The 26,703-nt window shown below is 48.5% G+C and overlaps 1 protein-coding gene across 1 annotated transcript in view; it reads right to left on the reverse strand.

Annotated features, from left to right (window-relative positions):
* Positions 1 to 22,950: 22,950 nt before the first annotated feature.
* The window catches only part of ACADM (acyl-CoA dehydrogenase medium chain), a 34,209-nt gene continuing 30,456 nt past the window's right edge, over positions 22,951 to 26,703 (reverse strand). The window contains exons 11-12 of the mRNA XM_088470758.1: positions 24,527 to 24,775; positions 22,951 to 23,357 (exon numbers count right to left, since the gene is read on the reverse strand). Of these exons, the coding sequence (XP_088326884.1) occupies positions 23,286 to 23,357; positions 24,527 to 24,775 (321 nt within the window). The 3' untranslated portion in view covers positions 22,951 to 23,285. The remainder of the gene's footprint in view (positions 23,358 to 24,526; positions 24,776 to 26,703) is intronic.

Consider the following 26,703-nt stretch of genomic DNA (forward strand, 5'->3'; position numbering starts at 1 on the left):
GGTATGGCTGAGAGGGCTGCCACTGCTGGTGCAAGATGTATCTATCTACCTAAAGATACATTTATATATTTATTTCAATATGTATTAGTAGTATATAGTAATTAAAGAACGTATCCCTGTGTGTATGAGCGGTATATAGAGCGTATCGCAGTTTATGAGCGGAATATAGAGATGATCGCAGTTTATGAGCGGAATATAGAACGCATGGTTGTGTATGAGCGGTATATAGAGAGTATCGCTGTGTATGATCCGTATATAGAGAGTATCGCTGTGTGTATGAGCGGTATATAGAGCGTATCGCTGTGTGTATGACCGGTATATAGAGAGTATCGCTGTGTGTATGAGCGGTATGTAGAGCGTATCGCTGTGTGTATGATCCGTATATAGAGAGTATCGCTGTGTGTATGAGCGGTATATAGAGCGTATCGCTGTGTGTGTATGATCCATATATAGAGAGTATCGCTGTGTGTATGAGCGGTATATAGAGAGTATCACTGTGTATGAGCGGTATATAGAGCACATCGCTGTGTGTATGAGCGGTATATAGAGCGTATCGCTGTGTGTATGAGCGGTATATAGAGCACATCACTGTGTGTATGAGCGGTATATAGAGAGTATCGCTGTGTGTATGATCCGTATATAGAGAGTATCGCTGTGTGTATGAGCGGTATGTAGAGCGTATCGCTGTGTGTATGAGCGGTATATAGAGCACATCACTGTGTGTATGAGCGGTATATAGAGAGTATCGCTGTGTGTATGATCCGTATATAAAGAGTATTGCTGTGTGTAAGAGCGGTATGTAGAGCGTATCGCTGTGTGTGAGCGGTATATAGAGCGTATCGCTGTGTGTATGAGCGGTATATAGAGCGTATCGCTGTGTGTATGAGCGGTATATAGAGCGTATCGCTGTGTGTATGATCCATATATAGAGAGTATCGCTGTGTGTATGAGCGGTATATAGAGCGTATCGCTGTGTGTATGATCCGTATATAGGGCGTATCGCTGTGTGTATGAGCGGTATATAGAGAGTCTCGCTGTGTGTATGATCCATATATAGAGCGTATCACTGTGTATGTGCGGTATATAGAGCGTATCGCTGTGTGTATGAGCGGTATATAGAGCGTATCGCTGTGTGTATGAGCGGTATATAGAGCGTATCGCTGTGTGTGTATGATCCATATATAGAGAGTATCGCTGTGTGTATGATCCGTAAATAGAGAGTATCGCTGTGTGTATGAGCGGTATATAGAGCGTATCGCTGTGTGTATGAGCGGTATATAGAGCGTATCGCTGTGTGTATGAGCGGTATATAGAGCACATCGCTGTGTGTATGAGCGGTATATAGAGCACATCGCTGTGTGTATGAGCGGTATATAGAGCGTATCGCTGTGTGTATGAGCGGTATATAGAGCACATCACTGTGTGTATGATCCGTATATAGAGCGTATCGCTGTGTGTATGATCCGTATATAGAGCGTATCGCTGTGTGTATGAGCGGTATATAGAGCGTATCGCTGTGTGTATGAGCGGTATATAGAGCGTATCGCTGTGTGTATGAGCGGTATATAGAGCGTATCGCTGTGTGTATGAGCGGTATATAGAGCGTATCGCTGTGTGTATGAGCGGTATATAGAGCGTATCGCTGTGTGTATGAGCGGTATATAGAGCGTATCGCTGTGTGTGTATGATCCGTATATAGAGAGTATCGCTGTGTGTATGATCCGTATATAGAGAGTATCGCTGTGTGTATGAGCGGTATATAGAGCGTATCGCTGTGTGTATGAGCGGTATATAGAGCGTATCGCTGTGTGTATGAGCGGTATATAGAGCGTATCGCTGTGTGTATGAGCGGTATATAGAGCGTATCGCTGTGTGTATGAGCGGTATATAGAGCACATCGCTGTGTGTATGAGCGGTATATAGAGCGTATCGCTGTGTGTATGATCCGTATATAGAGCACATCGCTGTGTGTATGAGCGGTATATGAAGAGTATTGCTGTGTGTATGAGCGGTATGTAGACCGTATCGCTGTGTGTGAGCGGTATATAGGGCGTATCGCTGTGTGTATGAGCGGTATGTAGAGCGTATCGCTGTGTGTATGAGCGGTATATAGAGCGTATCGCTGTGTGTGTATGAGCGGTATATAGAGAGTATCACTGTGTATGAGCAGTATATAGGGCGTATCGCTGTGTGTGTGAGCGGTATATAGAGCGTATCGCTGTGTGTGTGAGCGGTATATAGAGCGTATCGCTGTGTGTGTGAGCGGTATATAGAGCGTATCGCTGTGTGTATGATCCGTATATAGAGCACATCGCTGTGTGTATGAGCGGTATATAGAGCGTATCGCTGTGTGTGAGCGGCATATAGAGAGTATCGCTGTGTGTGAGCGATATATAGAGCGTATCGCTGTGTGTATGAGCGGTATATAGAGCGTATCGCTGTGTGTGTGAGCGGTATATAGAGCGTATCAATGTGTGTGAGCGGTATATAGAGCGTATCGCTGTGTGTGTGAGCGGTATATAGAGCGTTTCGCTGTGTGTGTGAGCGGTATATAGAGCGTATCGCTGTGTGTATGAGCAGTATATAGAGCGTATCGCTGTGTGTATGAGCAGTATATAGAGCGTATCGCTGTGTGTGAGCGGTATATAGAGCGTATCGCTGTGTATGAGCGGTATATAGAGCGTATCGCTGTGTGTATGAGCGGTATATAGCGCGTATCGCTGTGTGTGTGAGCGGTATATAGAGCGTATCGCTGTGTGTGAGCGGTATATAGAGCGTATCGCTGTGTGTGTGAGCGGTATATAGAGCGCATCGCTGTGTGTGAGCGGTATATAGAGCGCATCACTGTGTATGAGCGGTATATAGAGCGTATCGCTGTATGAGCGGTATATAGAGCGTATCGCTGTGTGTATGATCCGTATATACAGCGCATCGCTGTGTGTATGAGCGGTATATATGGCGTATCACTGTGTATGAGTGGTATATAGAGCGTATCACTGTGTGTATGAGCGGTATATATAGCATATCGCTGTGTGTGTGAGCGGTATATAGAGCGCATCGCTGTGTGTATGAGCGGTATATAGAGCATATCGCTGTGTGTATGAGCGGTATATAGAGCATATCGCTATGTGTATGATCCGTATATAGAGAGTATCACTGTGTGTATGAGCGGTATATAGAGCGTATCGCTGTGTGTGTGAGGTATATAGAGCGTATCGCTGTGTGTATGAGCGGTATATAGAGCGTATCACTGTGTGTATGAGCGGAATATAGAGCGCAACGCTGTGTGTATGAGCGGAATATAGAGCGCATCGCTGTGTATGAGCGGTATATAGAGCGTATCGCTGTGTGTATGAGCGGTATATAGAGAGTATGGCTGTGTATGTGTGGCATATAGAGCGTATCGCTGTGTATGAGCGGTATATAGAGCGTATCGCTGTGTGTGTGAGCGGTATATGGAGCGTATCGCTGTGTGTATGAGCGGTATATAGAGCGTATCGCTGTGTGTATGAGCGGTATATAGAGCATATCGCTGTGTGTATGAGCGGTATATAGAGCGTATCGCTGTGTGTATGAGCGGTATATAGAGCGTATCGCTGTGTGTATGATCGGTATATAGAGCGTATCGCTGTGTGTGTGTGAGCGGTATATGGAGCGTATCGCTGTGTGTGTGAGCGGTATATGGAGCGTATCGCTGTGTGTGTGAGCGGTATATGGAGCGTATCGCTGTGTGTGTGAGCGGTATATGGAGCGTATCGCTGTGTGTGTGAGCGGTATATGGAGCGTATCGCTGTGTGTGTGAGCGGTATATAGAGCGTATCGCTGTGTGTGTGAGGTATATAGAGCGTATCGCTGTGTGTATGAGCGGTATATAGAGCGTATCACTGTGTGTATGAGCGGAATATAGAGCGCAACGCTGTGTGTATGAGCGGAATATAGAGCGCATCGCTGTGTATGAGCGGTACATAGAGCGTATCGCTGTGTGTATGAGCGGTATATAGAGAGTATGGCTGTGTATGTGTGGCATATAGAGCGTATCGCTGTGTATGAGTGGTATATAGAGCGTATCGCTGTGTGTGTGAGCAGTATATGGAGCGTATCGCTGTGTGTATGAGCGGTATATAGAGCGTGTGTATGAGCGTTATATAGAGCGTATCGCTGTGTGTATGAGCGGTATATAGAGCGTATCGCTGTGTGTATGAGCGGTATATAGAGCGTATCGCTGTGTGTATGAGCGGTATATAGAGCGTATCGCTGTGTGTGTGTGAGCGGTATATGGAGCGTATCGCTGTGTGTGTGAGCGGTATATGGAGCGTATCCCTGTGTGTGTGAGCGGTATATGGAGCGTATCGCTGTGTGTGTGAGCGGTATATGGAGCGTATCGCTGTGTGTGTGAGCAGTATATGGAGCGTATCGCTGTGTGTGTGAGCGGTATATAGAGCGTATCGCTGTGTGTGTGAGTGGTATATAGAGCGTATCGCTGCTGTATGTATGAGCGGTATATAGAGCGTATCGCTGTGTGTATGAGCGGTATATAGAGCGTATCGCTGTGTGTATGAGCGTTGTCGAAGCCAGATAATTGGCTAAGACAGAATCTGTTTACAATCGGAATCTGCACTACGCCATTTTAGCTATAACTAAAATAAAATACTTACATTAAACATTCAGGGTTGACAAGACGGGTTTTGTGGATTTGTCTGTGACAAAGAATAAACAAAGATACAGTGAGCATTTGCTCTGCACACAGAACAGTATGCCTATGAAAATTGAACCACAATACAGACATTGATATACTCAGACAGAGGGCCTAATTCAGACCCGCTCGCAAGCGGGTCGATGTTGGCCCAGTGCGCATGCGCACGAGGGAGCCGGCTCCGTCGTGCGCATGCGAGAGACCCGGATAGCGACGGCCAAGCCGTCGCTATGGGTCTCGCTACAAAGGGGGTGTGCTGTCGATGGTGAGTGACAGCACGCCCCCTTTGGTGGGCGTGCCGGGGCGTTGCTGCCCAGACGGAGGCGTTCCCATGTCTGGGGCCGGCCCCACTGACATCACAAGTGATGTCAGTGGGAGTGATTTTGGCTCTGATAGAGCCGAAAGCACTCCAGGGCTTGCGGCAACGAGACCCTACCACAAAGGTCTCGTCGCAAGCCCGATGGTCGCGATGGTTTTGACCATCGCGACCATCTTTTTGGCCGCTCGCTATAGCTGTGGGTGGTCACCCACAGCTATGCGAGTGGCCAGGAGGCTGCTCTAAAATTAGGAAGGACGGCCCTGATTCAGAGCGAGCGCTCTGTCAGAGCGTCCGGCTCTGAATCAGGGCCAGAGTGAATTAGGAAACCATTGTTAGGCATTTAAGCTATCGATAGCCATTGTAGGCCGTTAGTATCTGATGTGGTTTAAGCGAAATAAACCAGTGTATTTATGTCTGAGGCTTAAACGAATTAGCCTTGCCTTTGTGATTTCATTAGACATCGTGTGATCATCTGTGTAAACCCCATTGCCTGTCATTTTTGTAAATCCAGACAAATAATGTCAAAACCAAGAAATTCACAGAGATATATAAATACAGTTGCTATTTCATACACACGAACGCATACCCACACAGCGCTAGCTAGCGTCCTTTCCTCATATTCCTAATGCTCACATATTATACAATTACATAAGAAAAAGGTTCTGCATTAATAAAGGTTATTTACCAAAGTGTTATTTATATTTGCAATGATGTGAAGTGCATGTTATATGATATTTATGGTTTAGTACATAATAAGTTGATCATGTTTGGTGCCATTCTGATCCGCTGTGTATTTGCAGATCTCCGGTTCTATCGGTGGGGAAATCGCTACAAGCATCTGCAAGTTATGAACTATAGGGAATTAGGTGATAGAATGTACAATGTATGAAGTGCTCATTGCTTAGTTATGCGGCAGGAAAAAGTACACAAAGAGCCACTGGGAGGCTGAACTTCTCAAGTACAAACAGACCAATGAACTATGTCGTAACAGAAGACCAAAGAAGAAGAACCAATGAAACAATACCAGCTCATGTCCATTGTATTGCCAATTTCTGAAAGAGTATATATGTGCGCTCTCTGACCCCAGTCTTGAGTCTTCTTGCTGTGCTGTTGACGGAGGTTTCTAATGCTGATGCCGGTATCTGGGCCCAGAGCGCGTGCGTATATAACAACTGTACCTTGGGTCTGTATGATTTATTTGCACTTATTATATTAGATCACAGCGTGTAACTATCTGTACTTTTCTTGAATAATAACTTTTGTGCGTTGGACCACAAGTGCCAAAGTCTGAGAGCATTTATTGGGGTGTGTGACTGGTCATAGTGCTACTTAGCGCCATCTATGTTTAGAAGTTTATAGGCAGGATTGTCTAGAGGTTTATAGGCAGGATTGTACCAAGGTTTAAAAAGGATATAACAGCGTTATATAGAGCACATCACTGTGTGCCTGAGCGTTATATAGAGCACATCACTGTGTGTCTGAGCGGTATATCACGTATAGCTGTCTGTATGAGCAGTATATAGAGCGTATCGCTGTGTGTGTGAGCGGTATATAGAGAGTATCGCTGTGTGTATGAGCGGTATATAGAGTATCGCTGTGTGTATGAGCGGTATATAGAGCGTATCGCTGTGTGTATGAGCGGTATATAGAGCGTATCGCTGTGTGTATGAGCGGTATATAGAGCGTATCGCTGTGTGTATGAGCGGTATATAGAGCATATCGCTGTGTATGAGCAGTATATAGAGCGTATCACTGTGTTTGAGCGGTATATAGAGCGTATCACTGTGTTTGAGCGGTATATAGAGCGTATCACTGTGTGTATGAGCGGTATATAGAGCGTATCGATGTGTGTGTGTATGAGCGGTATATAGAGTATATGTGTGGTATATAGAGCACATCGCTGTGTATGAGCGGTATGTAGAGAGTATCGCTGTGTATGAGCGGTATATAGAGCGTGTCGCTGTGTATAACCGGCATATAGAGCATATCGCTGTGTGTGTGAGCGGTATATAGAGCGTATCGCTGTGTGTGAGGGGTAAATAGAGTATCGCTGTGCGTGTGTGTATGAGCAGTATATAGAGCGTATCGCTGTGTGTGAGCGGTATATACAGCGTATCGCTGTGTGTGTGAGCGGTATATAGAGAGTATCGGTGTGTGTGTGAGCGGTATATAGAGCGTATCGCTGTGAGTATGAGCGTTATATAGAGCGTATCGCTGTGTGTGTGAGCGGTATAAAGAGCGTATCGCTGTGTATGAGCGGTATATAGAGAGTATCGCTGCGTGTGTGAGCGGTATAAAGAGCGTATCGCTGTGTGTGAGAGCGGTATAAAGAGCGTATCGCTGTGTATGAGCGGTATATAGAGCGTATCGCTGTGTGTGAGTGGTATATAGAGAGTATCACTGCGTGTGTGAGCGGTATATAGAGAGTATCGCTGTGTGTGTGAACGGTGTATAGAGCGTATCACTGTGTGGGCCTGATTCAGAGCCGGACGCTAATTGCGGACAGTCGTTCTGAAAAAGGGGCCGGATATTTAAATTGAGCGCTCGCTATTTGCAGTCTGTGGACGCCTCTATGTCTGAGCGAGCGTCCGAAAAATGCGCTCGCTATTTTGTAAAGACGCCCCTTTGCCGTTCGCATCATACGTCATCTCCGCTATTTATTAGATTAATCGGGAACATCGAAAGGCATCTGAACTGCTCGCAGTGCTTGTGGTAGGATTTACTTCCTGCTATCACTGCGAGCAGTTCAGGCTACAAGACAACCAAGTGACGTGGTCGATGACGCTGCTTTGTTAATTATGCACACCCATTAAACGCCGTTTTGACCGTTTGGCACGCCTGCGTTCAGATCTAAACTCCCCCGTTTTCAAGCACCTTCCCCTGTTACCACCCACAAACGCCTCATTCTGTCACTCAAATTAGCAGCCCCTCACTGTTTTACGAGTGCACGATTTCCGACTGCAATGACTGGTTGGCACATGCGCATTACGACCCATACGCATGCGTAGTTGTGGTATATAGAGCGTATCGCTATGTATAACCGACATATAGAGCGTATCGCTGTGTGAATGAGCGGTATATAGAGCGTATCGCTGTGTGTATGAGCGGTATATACAGCATATCGCTGTGTGTGTGAGCGGTATATACAGCCTATCGCTGTGTATGAGTGGTATATAGAGCGTATCGCTGTGTATGAGGGACATATAGAGAGTACCACTGTGTAAGAGCGGCATATAGAGCGTATCGCTATGTATAACCGGCATATAGAGCGTATCGCTGTGTGCATGAGCGGTATATAGTGCGTATCGCTATGTATAACCGGCATATAGAGCGTATCGCTCTGTGAATGAGCGGTATATAGAGCATATCGCTGTGTATGAGCGGCATATAGAGCGTATCGCTATGTATAACCGGCATATAGAGCGTATCGCTGTGTGCATGAGCGGTATATAGTGCGCATCGCTATGTATAACCGGCATATAGAGCGTATCGCTCTGTGAATGAGCGGTATATAGAGCATATCACTGTGTGTGAGCGGTATATAGAGCGTATCGCTGTGTGTATGAGCGGTATATACAGCATATCGCTGTGTGTGTGAGCGGTATATACAGCGTATCGCTGTGTATGAGCGGTATATAGAGCGTATCGCTGTGTGAGAGGGGTATATAGAGCGTATCGCTGTGTGTATGAGCAGTATATAGAGTATCGCTGTGTGTATGAGCGGTATATAGAGCGTATCGATGTGTGTGTATGAGAGGTATATAGAGCGTATCACTGTGTATGAGCGGTATATAGAGCGTATCGCTGTGTGTATGAGCAGTATATAGAGCGTATCGCTGTGTGTGTGAGCGGTATATAGAGCGTATCGCTGTGTGTATGAGCGGTATATAGAGCGTATCGCTATGTATAACCGGCATATAGAGCGTATCGCTCTGTGAATGAGCAGTATATAGAGCGTATCGCTGTGTGTGAGCGGTATATACAGCGTATCGCTGTGTGTGAGTGGTATATAGAGAGTATCGCTGTGTGTGTGAGCGGTATATAGAGCGTATCGCTGTGTGTATGAGCGTTATATAGAGCGTATCGCTGTGTGTGTGAGCGGTATAAAGAGCGTATCGCTGTGTATGAGCGGTATATAGAGAGTATCGCTGTGTGTGAGAGCGGTATAAAGAGCGTATCGCTGTGTATGAGCGGTATATAGAGCGTATCGCTGTGTGTATGAGGGGTATATAGAGTATCGCTGTGTGTGTGAGCGGTATATAGAGAGTATCGATGCGTGTGTGAGCGGTATATAGAGAGTATCGCTGTGTGTGTGAGCGGTATATAGAGAGTATCGCTGTGTGTGTGAGCGGTATATAGAGAGTATCGCTGTGTGTGTGAGCGGTATATAGAGCGTATCGCTGTGTGGGCCTGATTCAGAGCCGGACGCTAATTGCGGACAGTCGTTCTGAAAAAGGGGCCGGATATTTAAATTGAGCGCTCGCTATTTGCAGTCTGTGGACGCCTCTATGTCTGAGCGAGCGTCCGAAAAATGCGCTCGCTATTTTGTAAAGACGCCCCTTTGCCGTTCGCATCATACGTCATCTCCGCTATTTATTAGATTAATCGGGAACATCGAAAGGCATCTGAACTGCTCGCAGTGCTTGTGGTAGGATTTACTTCCTGCTATCACTGCGAGCAGTTCAGGCTACAAGACAACCAAGTGACGTGGTCGATGACGCTGCTTTGTTAATTATGCACACCCATTAAACGCCGTTTTGACCGTTTGGCACGCCTGCGTTCGGATCTAAACTCCCCCGTTTTCAAGCACCTTCCCCTGTTACCACCCACAAACGCCTCATTCTGTCACTCAAATTAGCAGCCCCTCGCTGTTTTACGAGCGCACGATTTCCGACTGCAATGACTGGTTGGCACATGTGCATTACGACCCATACGCATGCGCAGTTGTGGTATATAGAGCGTATCGCTATGTGAATGAGCGGTATATAGAGCGTATCGCTGTGTGTGTATGAGCGGTGTATATATAGAGCGTATCGCTGTGTGTGTATGAGCAGTATATAGAGGGTATCGCTGTGTATGAGAGTTATATAGAGCATATTGCTGTGTGTGTGAGCGGTGTATTGAGGGTATCGCTGTGTATGAGAGGTATATAGAGCGTATCGCTGTGTGTATGAGCGGTATATAGAGCACATCGCTGTGTATGAGCGGTATATAGAGCGTATCGCTGTGTGTGTATGAGCAGTATATAGAGCGTATCGCTGTGTGTATGAGCAGTATATAGAGAGTATCACTGTGCATGAGCGTTATATAGAGCGTATCGCTGTGTGTATGAGCGGTATATAGAGAGTATCGCTGTGTGTATGAGCGGTATATAGAGAGCATCACTGTGTATGAGCGGTATATAGAGAGTCTCGCTGTGTGTATGAGCGTTATATAGAGAGTCTCGCTGTGTGTATGAGCGGTATATGGAGCGTATCGCTGTGTATGAGCGGTATATAGAGAGTCTCGCTGTGTGTATAAGCGGTATATAGAGCGTATCGCTGTGTGTATAAGCGGTATATAGAGAGTATCGCTGTGTGTATGAGCGGTATATAGAGAGTATCGCTGTGTGTATGAGCAGTATATAGAGCGTATCGCTGTGTGTATGAGCGGTATATAGAGAGTATCACTGTGTATGAGCGTTATATAGAGCGTATCGCTGTATGAGCGGTATATAGAGAGTATCGCTGTGTGTATGAGCGGTATATAGAGAGTATCGCTGTGTGTATGAGCGGTATATAGAGAGTATCGCTGTGTGTATGAGCGGTATATAGAGAGCATCACTGTGTATGAGCAGTATAGAGCATATCGCTGTGTGTATGAGCGGTATATAGAGCGTATCACTGTATATACGAGGGTACATGGAGTGTATTTCTGTGTGTATGAGTGGTATACGGATCGTATCGCTCTCTGGGCCTGATTTATTTATTAACAGTTTCTTATATAGCGCAGCAAATTCCGTTGCGCTTTACAATTTGAATCAAGATTAACATTATACTGGGTTGTAAAAACAAGAGATATGGTAAGAACTTACCTTTGTTATCTCTGTTTCTACGAAGTCCATAGGGTCCACAGGGTGACCTTGGGGTATAGCTGGATCCTGGATCCTCGGGCACCACGGAGTTAAAGCTTTTAGCTGCTCCCAGGATGCACTTGGGTCCAACCTCCCCTATACCCCGCCCCCGAGCCACAGGCACCTCAGTTGGTAAGCAGCCCAGGCCGGAGGAGGAGACGAAACAGAGAGAAGGAAGACTGGAACACACAAGAACCATACTCACAGAAATGGGAGACGGAAAACCGGTGACCAGTCACAGAGCCCATATGAAGCCAGGTGCGTCAGGGCGGGTGCCCTGTGGACCCTATGGACTTCGTAGAAACAGAGATAACAAAGGTAAGTTCTTACCATATCTCTTGTTTTCTACTTCAGGGTCCATAGGGGTCCACAGGGTGACCTTGGGGATGTCCCAAAGCAGTCCAACTAAGGGCGGGGACGCTCCTGTGCTGATAGGAGAACCCGGCGCCCAAAGGATGCATCCTGAGAGGCAAAGGTGTCAAACGCATAGAACCTCAAAAAGGTCTGAATGGAAGACCAGGTGGCCGCCTTACAGAGCTGAACAGCAGAGGCGCCACGGCTAGCAGCCCAAGAAGGGCCCACGGACCGAGTGGAATGAGCCTTAACCAAGGCTGGAACAGGTAAACCCTCCTGCATATAAGCCTCAATAATAACAGAACGAAGCCAACGGGCTAGAGTCTGTTTGTTGGCAGGCCAACCCCTCTTGTGAAAACCAAAGAGGATAAACAAAGAATCCAACTTCCTCACAGAACTAGTCCGGTCCACATAAACCTGGAGTGCCCTTACAACGTCTAAGGAAGTCTCCCCAGCCGAAAGATCAGGTGACTGAAAGGCTGGTACAACAATTTCCTGATTAATGTGGAACCTGGAAACCACCTTAGGCAGGAAATCAGGACGAGTGCGAAGCACCGCTCTGTCCTGATGAAAAATCAGAAAAGGGGGACGACAAGAAAGCGCCCCCAAATCTGAAACCCTCCTGGCAGAAGCAATTGCCAAGAGGAAAACAGTTTTAAAAGTTAGCCACTTGAGCTCCACTGACTCCAAGGGCTCAAAAGGAGGACCCTGTAAGGCATTAAGAACCACCGCCAAATCCCACGGGGCCACAGGTGGCACAAAGGGAGGCTGGATTCTCAAAACACCCTGGAAAAAGGTGTGTACGTCCGGCATAGCAGTGATCCTGCGCTGGAACCACACCGACAGACCAGACACGTGTACCTTCAGTGAAGAAAGACGTAATCCTAAGTCCAAACCGGACTGAAGGAAAGCCAGAATACGCGAAACTCGGAACACCTGGGGATCATAGTTTCTGGCCTCGCACCACTGAAAGTAAGTGTGCCACAAGTGTGCTTCCTCGCGGAAGCAGGCTTGCGCGCCCTCAGCATGGTGGTAATAACGGAGCTAGAAAAGCCCCGAGACCTCAGGACGGCTGTCTCAAGAGCCACGCCGTCAAAGATAGTCGACCCAGATCCGGGTGAAGACAGGGCCCCTGAGACAACAGGTCCCGCCGTTGAGGTAGGAGGTACGGAGTGTCGATGGACAGGCTCCGCAGATCGGAGTACCACGGCCTTCTGGGCCACGCTGGGGCCACCAGGATCAGTGTGCCTCCGTCCTGTTTGAACTTGCGCAGGACCCGAGGCAGCAGAGATATCGGAGGGAACAAGTAAGCCAGTTGAAACAGCCATTTCACCGACAGCGCGTCTATCAGACTTGCGCCTGCGTCCCTTGTCCTTGACCCGTACACAGGCAGCTTGTGATTGTAACGGGACGCCATCAGGTCCAGCTCTGGCAGCCCCCACTTGTCCACGAGTAGTTGGAATACCTCTGGATGAAGCGACCATTCCCCGGGATGCACATCGTAACGGCTGAGGAAGTCTGCCTCCCAATTGAGGACTCCTGGGATGAAAACTGCCGAGAGAGCTGGAAGATAGCGCTCCGCCCAAGCCAGGACGCGGGACACCTCTGACATCGCAGCTCGACTGCGAGTCCCTCCCTGGTGATTGATGTACGCCACCGTGGTGGCGTTGTCTGACTGCACCTGAACGGCCCTTCCGTGAAGAGCGGTGCCGGACGACTGCAGGGCTCTGTATACTGCCCGCAGTTCCAGGATGTTGATGGGAAGAATCGCTTCCTCCGCCGACCAACGACCCTGAAGTGACAAGGAGCCTGTCACCGCCCCCCAACCCCGGAGACTGGCATCTGTCGTGAGCAGAACCCATTCCGGGATCCAAAAGGGGCGCCCCTCCAGGAGATGCGCTGTCTGCAGCCACCAGGCTAGGGACAGACGCACCTCCGAGGACAACACCAGCATCTGAGAGCGGATCCTGTGTGGCAATCCGTTCCATTCTGAAAGAATCAGCCCCTGCAGGGGCCTGGAATGGAACTGGGCAAACTCCACCATGTCGAATGCCGACACCATGGACCCCAAAACTCTCATCGCTGAGTGCACCGACACTCTGCCACTGCTCAGACAACTGTGAATCCGCAGCTGTAAGGAGGAGACCTTCTCTGGAGTCAGAAAAATCCGTTGCTGACGAGAGTCCAGCAGGGCCCCCAAATGAACCATCCGTTGTGATGGGATGAGGGAGGATTTCTTCCAGTTGATCAACCAGCCGTGCGCCTGTAGACAAGCGACCGTCAGGTGGAGATGCTGGATCAGTACCTCCGGGGAGCTTGCCAGCAAGAGGAGGTCGTCTAGATACGGTAGCAACCGTATCCCCTGGCTCCGAAGGTGAGCCGCCATGACCGCCATCACCTTGGTAAATACCCTTGGTGCCGTGGAGAGACCAAAGGGTAGAGCCCTGAATTGGTAGTGGTTGTGGAGAATAGCAAACCGCAGAAACCGTTGGTGCGATGTTGCTATAGGCACATGGAGGTAGGCGTCCTGGATATCCAGGGAGACCATATAATCCCCCGGTTCCATCGCCAGTATGATGGAACGCAAAGTTTCCATCCTGAATTTGGGAACCCTGAGAAACCTGTTCAGGGACTTCAAATTGAGGATGGGGCGATGAGAGCCATTGGGTTTCTGCACCAGAAACAGCGTAGAGTAATACCCCATCCCACGTTGAGACTGTGGTACGGGTATAATGACCCCCGCCGTCAGCAAGGCCTCTATGGCTTCCTGAACCTGCAAGGCCTTGGTTTTGTCCTGAGAAGGACTTGTGCAAAAAAACTGGCAAGGCGGCCTGTGCCGAAAAGACAGGGCGTACCCCTGGGAGACCACTTCTCGCACCCAGGCATCCGTGGTGGTATTGTGCCAGCACTGGGCGAATTGAAGAAGTCGGCCTCCCACTCTGGGGTCCCCCAGAGGGAGGCCCGTCCCATCACGCAGAAGGCTTATCTTCTGGCTTGGAAGAAGGGCGCCTAGCACTCCAGGCTTGCTTCTTTGGCTTTGAGGCGGTCTTGGGTGCGGACTGCCTCGGGAAGGACTGACCCTTTGCCTTGCCCTGAACCCGAAAGGAACGAAACGCCGAGCTCCGGACCTTAGCAGGTGTAGTAGCTGAAGGGAGGAAGGCTGACTTGGATTTTGCCAGGGTATCTACTATTTTGTCCAGGTCCGGACCAAATAGTAATTCCCCATTAAAAGGTAAGGCCTCCAAGCCTTTCTTAGAATCCACGTCTGCTCTCCAAGACCGCAACCACAAGGATCTACGAGCAGACACTGCTGCCGCCGAAACCCTAGAGGTCAACAGGCTAGCATCCAAAGATGCTTCTCCAATGTAGGAGGCGGCATCTCTCATCTGTCCTAACAACGCCCCCTGGACGTCCGGAGATTCATTCGTAAACGTGTCCTCCAAGGCGTTGGCCCACCCCTCAATGGCCTTGGCCACCCAGGAGATGGCCATGGACGGCCGGGCTACAGCCCCTGAGAGAGAATAAATAGACTTTAGACAAGTCTCCACCTTCCTGTCCGTAGGATCCTTCAGCGAGGATATAGACGGCAATGGCAAAGTAGCACTCCTGATGAGGCGTGTTACATGGGAATCGACTGCAGGCGGAGTTTCCCATTTCTTACAATGCGCTTGCGGGAATGGATAATTGGACGCCAAGCGTTTCTGTGGCAGGAAACGCTTACTGGGCGTCTGCCAGGCCACCGCCATGTGATCAGTCAACTGATCAGACAAGGGGAATGCTGTAGAAGTAACCTTAGCTTTTTTAAAACTAGGATACCTTGACTTGGGAGCGGGTGCCTCATCCTCAATCAGAAGAATAGCCCGCACCGCCTTAACCAGAGCCCGCACATTGATGGAAGACTTAGTGTCTACCTCCTGGACTGAGGCATCTGAGGCTGAGTCATCCTGTACCTCACCATCATCCGAGAACCCCTCAGAATCCGAAAGATGCGCAGCCTAATCTTGGACAGTGTGGGAAAGCGCATCCACCCAGGGTGGAGGAGCTGTCACAGGAGCCTGAAACGGCACCACAGCCGGCTGTGCCACAGGGGTGGACTGAATATACATTGGCAACCCCGCATAGGGACCAACAGGCTGAGACCCCGGGGGAGTCTGCAATAATTGTGGGACACCCGGGGAATGGGGGATGGCAGGCTGGGGCAACGCCCTAGTAGGGGCGGCAGTCGGGACCGACAGACGGTCCGCGATGGACACCAGCACCTGGGAAAACATCGCCCAAGGTGGCTCCTGCGAAATGGGAGGTTTAGACGTACCAGGGACCGCCTGGCACCGTCCGCACAGGCCGTCCTGTGACAAATCCTCCCTATCCACTCCTGCAGAACAGCGCCTGCAGGAGAACAATACCGGAGCCCCGGAGTGCTCAATCTCCTCCTCAGACATGACTTAGGAAGAAAACGTGCGCACTCACCAGTGTGCTGAACAACAGCCCACAATATGGCACCGTGTAGCACACAACTGTATGTGACGGACCTCACAAATACGTGATCTATATAGGTGAGGTCAGTAGAAACACCCTTCCCCCGCACACCTGTAGGGCTTGTAGGAGAAGGAAAGGGATAGGTATAGGCTGACAGTAAGTAGAAAAAAGACACAGACAGGCAGCACTAGCAAAAGTCACATACCATGCAGGAAGATATACTCACTGCACCTTTCCACTACAATCAACCTCCCAGATTCAGTGTCTGGGAGGGCTATAGCGCTGTGTACACTGTCCTTCTGCAGGGGAGAGGTACACAGGGGGACCGGTCCGCGTGCTCCCTGAGAGTATCCACGCTGCCACAGAGAAAATGGCCGCTGGAGACCTCAGAGGAGGAGTGGCCGAGTAGCTGCAGCTCAGCGACGCCAGACTCCGAGCTGAAAGGCGCGCTGAGCTGAGGGGAGGAGGCACTAGACAGGGAAGGCTTCCTCCCCTGGCTAGCATATTAACCCCCGGGTTGCCGGCATCCCGCTTGCCGCGATATTAACCCTGGTGGTCTAGTGGTCTGGCGGGGTATGCCTCCGCTGGAGGGGGGGCCCGCCGCCACCGCTAGCGCCCCCGGTCTGTCCCCTAGACCGGGGGCATGGGACTGCATTTAAAAGGAACCCGCGCACCGCCGCTAATCAGCGGTGCGCGGCTTACCTGATCTCCCCGGCGTCTTCCGGCAGCAGTCCCGGGGGAAACCAGAGTCCGGCTAGTACAGACTCTGGCTTCCCCCGCCGCGATCCCCAGTTCAGTGCTGGCGTCGCGGCGCCAGCAGGGAGAAGGAGCGGCAGCGTGGGCGTCTGTACAGACAGCCCAGCGCTGCCGCTCTGTAGAAAAACTGTAGTAAAAAATAAATAAATTTAACTAAGTTAAATAAAAAAATTAAAAGCTTTAGGGGGCTGCTCCTGCAGCCCACCCCGCAGGGTGACCCGACTCCGGCCGGACACCATCTAAAACTGAGGTGCCTGTGGCTCGGGGGCGGGGTATAGGGGAGGTTGGACCCAAGTGCATCCTGGGAGCAGCTAAAAGCTTTAACTCCGTGGTGCCCGTGGATCCAGGATCCAGCTATACCCCAAGGTCACCCTGTGGACCCCTATGGACCCTGAAGTAGAAAGACATACATACATACATGACATACATAAGGGTAAGAGGGCCCTGCTCGCAAGCTTACAATCTATAGGATTGATTCAGACCCAGTCGCAACCGGGTCGATGGTGGGCCAGTGCGCATGCACACGACGGAGCAGGCTCCGTCGTGCGCATGCGCGAGACCCGGATAGCGACGGGCACTCCGTCGCTCCGGGTCTCGCAACAAAGGGGGCGAGCTGTCGATGGTGAGTGACAACTCGCCTCCTTTGGTGGGCGGGCCGGGGGGTGGCTGCCCAAACGGAGGCGTTCCCATGTGAACGCCTCCGTTTGGTGGCGGCCCCACTGACATCACGAGTGATGTCAGTGGGAGAGATTTCGGCTTTATTAGAGCCGAAATCTCTCTGGGGCTTGCGGCCTCGAAACCCTACCACAAGGGTCTCGTCGCAAGCCCGATGGTCTTGACCATCGCGACCATCTTCCTGGCCGCTCGCTATAGGTGTGGGTGGTCACCCACAGCTATGCGAGCGACCAGGAGGCCGTTCTAAAAAAATAAAAAAAAGAAGACCGGTCCTGATTCAGAGCGAGCGCTGTCAGAGCGCCAGGCTCTGAATCAGGGCCTCTGTTTATGAGTGGTATATAGAGCGTAGTATATAGAGGGGTTGGGTATGAAATATCGGCAGTCGGGACACCTGCTGTCAAAATGCCGACAGCGACATCTCGATGCTCGGCAACGACCTCCCCAGTGATGCCTAACCCTAAACCCCCTGTGGTGCCTAAACCTAAACCTCCCCCACCGCGGCTAGATTAGGAACTGCTGTATGTGGGGTCACCATCAGGTATATTATGCTGAGCCACATCTGATACCTAGAATAATGTGCTGAACCATGCCTGGCAAGAGTAGAGCCACAACAAGTCTAATACGCAGATGTACACCTGGTAAATATAGAAGGCAGTGGCGTAACTACCGTGGGTGCAGGGGGTGCGGCTGCTATGGGGCCCGGACCAACCCGGGGCCCGGCCTTCCCCCTTTACCTACGGTGCCAGGCCGCTGTCCGCTGCCCTTCCCTCCGCACCCTCCTCAAACCCCTCTACTGCACTTACCTGCTCCGGGAGCTGCATGGAGAGGGAGCGCCGCTGATCGTCGCTCCACCTCCATTGGCGTAACTACGGAGGGTGCAAGGGGTGCGGTCGCACCCCTGCACCCTCCATTTGCCGGGCGCCTGCTGAGTGCGTTACCAGCGGGCGCCCGGCTCCTATCCTCCTGGCGGTAGCCGGAGGACGGAGCTCCCTCTGTCTTCCGGGTCCCGCAGTGACTATGGGAGTGACGTAATGACGTCACTCCCATAGTGCCGAGGAGCGGACGCCGGGGATGGACGGCAGCAGCACTGGAGCGGGGATAAGGTAAGTTGTTTGTTTGTTTTGTGTGTGAGCGCGCGCGGTGGGGGCCATCACTACTGGGGGCAACTACAGGGGCCTACTACTAGGGGTAACTACAGGGGCCTACTACTGGGGGCAACTACAGGGGCCTCACTACTGGGGGCAACTACAGGGGCCTACTACTAGGGGTAACTACAGGGGGCCTCACTACTGGGGGTAACTACAGGGGCTCACTACTGGGGGCAACTACAGGGGCTCACTACTGGGGGCAACTACAGGGTGCTCACTACTGGGGGCAACTACAGGGGCCTCACTACTGGGGTCAACTACAGGGGCCTACTACTAGGGGAAACTACAGGGGCCTACTACTAGGGGTAACTACAGGGGCTCACTACTGGGGGCAACTACAGGGGCTCACTACTGGGGGCAACTACAGGGTGCTCACTACTGGGGGCAACTACAGGGGCCTCACTACTGGGGTAACTACAGGGTGCTCACTACTGGGGGCAACTACAAGGTTGCTCACTACTGGGGCAACTACAGGGGCCTCACTACTGGGGGCAACTACAGGGGCCTCACTACTGGGGGCAACTACAGGGGACTCACTACTGGGGGCAACTACAAGGGGCCTCACTACTGGATGTACTGCATAGAGGGACCATTACTGGGGAGCACTACATTAAATAAAAGGAACGGCAGCTGGGGCTGGCATAGGTGCTGGGGGGTGGTACATTTTAGTTTGGGGGGGCACCAACATTTACCTTGCCTCCGGGCACCTGGGATGAAGTTACGCCACTGGCCTCAGACCGGGGGGGGGGGGGGGGGGGCAAGAGCGGGACGAGATTGGGGGCCGCGGGCTGAGAGGGGGGCCCATAAAAAATGTTGTTATGGGGCCCCTGTAGGTATAGTTACGCCCCTGATAGAAGGTGTCACAGACCCATAGCACCCTCCTGCATTGTCTTACAGCAGTTATTAGCTCTGCCAATCAAAGTTCATTAGAGTATAGAAAACAGCAGCCAGTGATGGAACGGTTGATCGCCGTTTGGCTGCTCACCGGGAACGGGCGTTCCATTGGTCAATGGCAAGGACAGGCAGCATTAACTGTTTAAGTAAATAATGATAATAAACACACAACTCTTGGGGGCAAAGATGGAGGCAAGGGGATTATATATACTATATCTTAGGATAACATTCGTAAGGGAAACTTGGAGAAAACGGAATCATATCATATCAAAGCTGTATTCATAAAAACTTACAGCCGGAAGCCTGCACATATGGAGACTACAGTAGTAGCAGTAGCAGCTGACTATTGCTTCTAGAAAGCTACGGCCAGTGGCTTATGTAAAAATGAGACACTCTAGAGCGGGAGAAAGTTATAAAGTGAGAAGTTCTCTCTCCCCTTTCACCATTGGACTTATGGCTCATAAAACCAATGTAATTATCAGGAAGACTGGACGGGCACTGGTCGCTTTTTGGAAATAGCTCCATGATCGCATACGAGATGGCATGGGGCACTACAGTATGTGTGTGGAGTTTGTAGAATAATATAATAAAATATATATATGCATACACAGTACATATATATATATATATATATGGTGAATCAGCCACTGAATTAAAATTTTCAGGTTTCATTACAGTAATATTATTTTTAGTGCATGCAATATTAGTTTAGATCTGTTGACTATTCGTCAATCTTTAAACCAAATATGTATTTTGAAAGAATACATAGGAATAATGATGGCACATGTCTCAATACACCGACAATTCCCTTTACGGTTCATTCATTGGACAATTCACCCTATATACAGAAGTGTCCTCATACATCTAAGCCTCAATACGCCACGCAGCGCAACTTGCCTGGTGCGAGTGAGCCGCCAGGTCCCGTGCTACTCTGCTAGCTTCAGGCATATTATTTGCCGAAAATTCTTCTAAGTTGCAATGTGATGTGACTAGAACGCACCTAGGACTGTCTCAGTAATGTGATATGTGACACCTGTATATCTGTGTACTCCTGAGTCTGTATATGGGAGACTGCGCTGAGTAATGTGATATGTGACACCTGTATATCTGTGTACTCCTGAGTCTGTATATAGGAGACTGCGCTGAGTAATGTGATATGTGACACCTGTATATCTGTGTACTCCTGTCTGTATATGGGAGACTGCGCTGAGTAATGTGATATGTGACACCTGTATATCTGTGTGCTCCTGAGTCTGTATATGGGAGACTGCGCTGAGTAATGTGATATGTGACACCTGTATATCTGTGTGCTCCTCAGTCTGTATATGGGAGACTGCGCTGAGTAATGTGATATGTGACACCTGTATATCTGTGTGCTCCTGAGTCTGTATATAGGAGACTGTGCTGAGTAATGTGATATGTGACACCTGTATATCTGTGTGCTCCTGATTCTGTATATAGGAGACTGCGCTGAGTAATGTGATATGTGACACCTGTATATTTGTGTGCTCCTGAGTCTGTATATAGGAGACTGTGCTGAGTAATCTGATATGTGACACCTGTATATCTGTGTGCTCCTGATTCTGTATATAGGAGACTGTGCTGAGTAATGTGATATGTGACACCTGTATATCTGTGTGCACCTGAGTCTGTATATGGGAGTGTGCGCCGAGTAATGTGATATGTGACACCTGTATATCTGTGTGCCTCTGAGTCTGTATATGGGAGTGTGCGCCGAGTAATGTGATATGTGACACCTGTATATCTGTGTGCCTCTGAGTCTGTATATGGGAGACTGTGCTGAGTAATGTGATATGTGACACCTGTATATCTGTGTGCACCTGAGTCTGTATATGGGAGTGTGCGCCGAGTAATGTGATATGTGACACCTGTATATCTGTGTGCCTCTGAGTCTGTATATGGGAGTGTGCGCCGAGTAATGTGATATGTGACACCTGTATATCTGTGTGCCTCTGAGTCTGTATATAGGAGACTGTGCTGAGTAATGTGATATGTGACACCTGTATATCTGTGTGCTCCTGATTCTGTATATAGGAGACTGTGCTGAGTAATGTGATATGTGACACCTGTATATCTGTGTGCACCTGAGTCTGTATATGGGAGTGTGCGCCGAGTAATGTGATATGTGACACCTGTATATCTGTGTGCCTCTGAGTCTGTATATGGGAGTGTGCGCCGAGTAATGTGATATGTGACACCTGTATATCTGTGTGCCTCTGAGTCTGTATATGGGAGACTGTGCTGAGTAATGTGATATGTGACACCTGTATATCTGTGTGCACCTGAGTCTGTATATGGGAGTGTGCGCCGAGTAATGTGATATGTGACACCTGTATATCTGTGTGCCTCTGAGTCTGTATATGGGAGTGTGCGCCGAGTAATGTGATATGTGACACCTGTATATCTGTGTGCCTCTGAGTCTGTATATAGGAGACTGTGCTGAGTAATGTGATATGTGACACCTGTATATCTGTGTGCACCTGAGTCTGTATATGGGAGACTGCGCTGAGTAATGTGATATGTGACACCTGTATATCTGTGTGCTCCTGAGTCTGTATATGGGAGTGTGCGCCGAGTAATGTGATATGTGACACCTGTATATCTGTGTGCCTCTGAGTCTGTATATGGGAGTGTGCGCCGAGTAATGTAATATGTGACACCTGTATATCTGTGTGCCTCTGAGTCTGTATATAGGAGACTGTGCTGAGTAATGTGATATGTGACACCTGTATATCTGTGTGCCTCTGAGTCTGTATATGGGAGTGTGCGCCGAGTAATGTGATATGTGACACCTGTATATCTGTGTGCCTCTGAGTCTGTATATAGGAGACTGCGCTGAGTAATGTGATATGTGACACCTGTATATCTGTGTGCTCCTGAGTCTGTATATGGGAGACTGCGCTGAGTAATGTGATATGTGACACCTGTATATCTGTGTGCTCCTGAGTCTGTATATGGGAGACTGCGCTGAGTAATGTGATATGTGACACCTGTATATCTGTGTACTCCTGAGTCTGTATATAGGAGACTGCGCTGAGTAATGTGATATGTGACACCTGTATATCTGTGTGCTCCTGAGTCTGTATATGGGAGACTGCGCTGAGTAATGTGATATGTGACACCTGTATATCTGTGTGCTCCTGAGTCTGTATATGGGAGACTGCGCTGAGTAATGTGATATGTGACACCTGTATATCTGTGTACTCCTGAGTCTGTATATAGGAGACTGTGCTGAGTAATGTGATATGTGACACCTGTATATCTGTGTACTCCTGAGTCTGTATATAGGAGACTGCGCTGAGTAATGTGATATGTGACACCTGAATATCTGTGTGCTCCTGAGTCTGTATATGAGGCACAACGGAACTTGGAATGAAAACTTCTAGCACTTTGTATACAGACTCAGTTATAAATATTTATTTAATGTAGACCAGTCCGTGAATATGTATTTATCACACATCTGCCCGTCCCATTAACATGCCGGGAACATCAACAGTCTAAATTGTTTAATCTTAGATTTTATTATTTTTGATTGATTAATGCTCCATTCCCTGATGTACTAAGAATTTACAAGAAGTGGCTAGTCAGTGAGTTTGTGGATATTGCATAGCTCACTTTGCTACAGAGTGTTTTAAAAACTTAATGTGCAAACAAAACAATTACCAGGAACAATATGAAAGAGTCTGTTTGCAGGTGATTATACAGTATTACATTCCTGTGTATATAATTAAAAACTCAGATTAGTTGACAATTTCCTGCAGTCCATAGACATTGGAGATTAAACGTGTAATTAAGGCCAGAGCGGTCCAAGGAGGTAGGATAAGGGCGAGGAATTCTTCACTCTTTGTATCGGTTAAAATGCTCGCGGGCCACGATGAGTCTCTGGATTTGTGCTGTGCCTTCGTAGATCTGGAAATAAAACATTACATTCTTTAGGATATTGCACTGACTTTCTTTGCTATGCTGTGCTGTGCTTTGCTATGCTGTGCTGTGCTTTGCTATGCTGTGCTATGCTAAAATACGGTTTAATACCTGGAAATTGGGGACTGAAGGTTAAATTGTGCAGTTAGTAGCCATTTATAATTATATATTTTTGTACTTTTGTTAAAAATATAAAAATATCTACAGTACGGGAATCGGCCTGAAATGCCCGTACTAGGATTTTACTACTGAGCTGGGCTTTGGGCATTGATCCGGGTCGATTACAGCTACTGTACTTTTTTGGTTTCCTGAATGTGCGCATTACATCTTTGCAAAATTATCCAATGCTAAGAAATTAGAAGTCTATGAAAGATTTAACATGATGTTATGTGCTGGATTAAAATGAACTAATGCAGTCTCAATATACAGACTCCCCAGATCCATGGCTAGACTCCAGGGTAACACTTTACTCAGGGCAGGAGCATAGGCCATCGGGGCAGGCTGGGATTGAACGGATACTGATAGTGGGTTTGGACCAGGGTACTGGTTATACGACCCATACATTACTGGTAGCTGTTGGATTAAATGGGGCAGTGAGCTGTAAAGCCAGCGGCTATTACAGGATTATAAGAAGCTCCTGAACATAAATGCTATTAGAGAGAGTACTTCTAACCATACAAAGGAACATCAAAATATCATAGAAATTAGGAAGTAGGAGCCGGATGATATTATCGGTCTGATCAGCAGTGATATCAGGCGTAGTGCAGCGAAGTTTTCTATGTACAGAGTCGCAGTACAGATTGGACGCACAGTAGCAGAAATGTGAGCGGTGATCCTGGACGAGGACCTGGAGTGGCTAAAAAGATGCACGGCGATCTTAAGTATTATAGGAGTGTCGTTATAAGCGTGTAAAGACGCACAGCCGCTCACATAGAGGGCTGACCTTGAATCAGACCGTGATGCAGGAAAAGTCTGGACTGTAGAAAGGAGCTTGTCTAGCGTCTCTGAAGCTTACTATAGAGTATATACATTTCCTGATCACTAATATAAGGACACTAGGACATTACCTAAGCATGCTATGCCCATGGCATGAGGGTACTTTTAATCATTACAAAGTCTCTGCAGAACGTCTATCTAGATTCAGTGTAACCTCTCACCTGATAGATTTTCGCATCTCTCATTAGTTTTTCCACAGGGTAATCGCTATTAAATCCATTCCCTCCAAAGACCTGGACAGCGTCCGAAGCCACCTGGTTGGCAATGTCCCCAGCGAACGCCTTGGCGATGGAGGCGAAGTAGGTGTTTCTCCTGCCGGAGTCCACTTCCCACGCTGCCCGCTGGTAGGCCATGCGTGCCAGCTCCACTTTAATGGCCATCTCGGCCAACATGAAGGAGACGGCTTGGTGCTAGGGTTTGGATAAACAGGGGATATCGATCAGCAAGTTGTATTCATTGTTTTGCAGAGTTTAAGAAACATCAATGCCAGCGTCTGTGAACAGGTTTTATGGACTGTTTAATCAGACGGTCCCTGCAGCCATTATACAGATTACGTTACAGTGGTTTTCTGGAAAAGTTAAATAGTGGCATCTAGAGGACGAAGAGATTCCCAGGACAGCGAGCAAGGAGGCTGCAAACCAACAGCACTTTATAGCTGCAACCAAGGACACCAATCTGACCCCCAGCACAGCCAGCCAGGACCTGGCACAACACTGGAGCTGGACTGTTACTGCCAGTACCAGATAGCAAATACAAAACAAGCATTATTTATTTTAATATAAAGTATAATAACGGAGAGTTGGTAGGGGACAACGTGACTGTCTCTTTTGTCCTTGTAATAAAATCCTTTCCTCTAATGTTTGTGTGGAACCGTGTGTCAGCTCCATCCTCTAGGAGGTGGAAAAAGTGTGGATCACTTGCATCCCTATATATCCCACTTCCCTTCAGCTCTGAGAAAAACCTATACATAGACAAACCATTCATTGGTGGTCCTCTGGGTATTCTGATTGTAAGACACAGAGCTGGCAAATCATTACTGCGTGCCAACCATATATGGCTGTAGGGGGAGAGGGGGGGAAGGGACAAACAGGAGGACTAATCACATTGGGCTTCCTGCTCACACCTCTTCTGCCCAGGCTGTGAGAGAGTAGACAGGACCCTGGGAAAACCAGCTACATGGATACCCCAAGCAGCTGCAACTAGGGTCCGTATTCAATTTGGAGCGAAAAGTCGAGATCGGCGAAAAAGTTTCACCGATGACATTCGCCAGGCGGAAAAGTATCGCCGTATTCAATTAGACTTTCCGTCTAGGCAGAAAATCAATGCAATGTAATAGGCGAAAAAAAGTGCAGAATTGGGGTTTTGGGGTGCAACGTTGCGGGAACCCCGGTGCAGGTTTAAGACAGTCCCCCAAAGGTAATCTGCGTCAATTTAAAAAAAAAAAACACTAAAGACCACCCCAAAAAATGTCTGATCTTGGGGGGTTAAAAAAAAAAAAAGTTGGGGGACAAAGTTAAAAACAGCGAACTAGACTCAAAGGGGTCCCCAAGTATGCCCCAAGAGTTTTTTTTTACTTTGCAGGTGCTTGTGGCAGGTGGATTTTTCACTATTTTTAAAACTTTACATTAGTAACTTTAAATATGCTGATCCCCGTTTTCAAGTCCCCAAAATTTGCTGGGATAAGTTATTTTCAGCAAAAAAACCTCCTGAATACTATTCTGCACCACGTATACAAAAACTCTATTTAGCAGCTATTTAGCCCAATGAAAAACACTAAATACCTTCAGCAACCCAAATCAGGGGTACCATAGCTAACCCCCATGTCAGAGCATCTTTCTGGGGGTGTCAGGCTGATTTCCCCAAATCTGACAGGCCTTTCCGATTGTTCAAGTTTCCCCGGGTCCCGTTTTCGCGTCCTTTCAAATTGAATACGGGGGTACACGGGGAAACGCGCAATACTTTTCCGCCTGCAAAACAGGCGAAGTAGGCGAAAAGTCCGGGAGGCAAAAAAGTATCGCTGGCACAAAACAAATTGAATACGGGCCTATGTAGGAAAATATATAGCTAGGGGATAGGATGTTCAACTAGGCGGAGTAGTACCATGTTTATAGCACACGCGACACACACACACGCAACCCTACAGAGCTGGAGCTCACCTACTATCTGTGACCCCTTGTAAGTAAGCGGCACTGGAACAGGAAGCAGCCAAGGCAAAAATATACTTTACTTGTATTAATTAGGATGACTACAATAGGATATATTATCTGCTTGTATCATCGGGCAATATTGTAAAATTACTGATTTATGTAACTCTCAACATCCAAATAAAAATATGAGA

The sequence above is a fragment of the Taudactylus pleione genome, unplaced genomic scaffold (assembly GCF_031769625.1).
Source record: "Taudactylus pleione unplaced genomic scaffold, aTauple2 ptg000103l, whole genome shotgun sequence".
In the NCBI taxonomy this organism is placed as follows: Eukaryota; Metazoa; Chordata; class Amphibia; order Anura; family Myobatrachidae; genus Taudactylus; species Taudactylus pleione.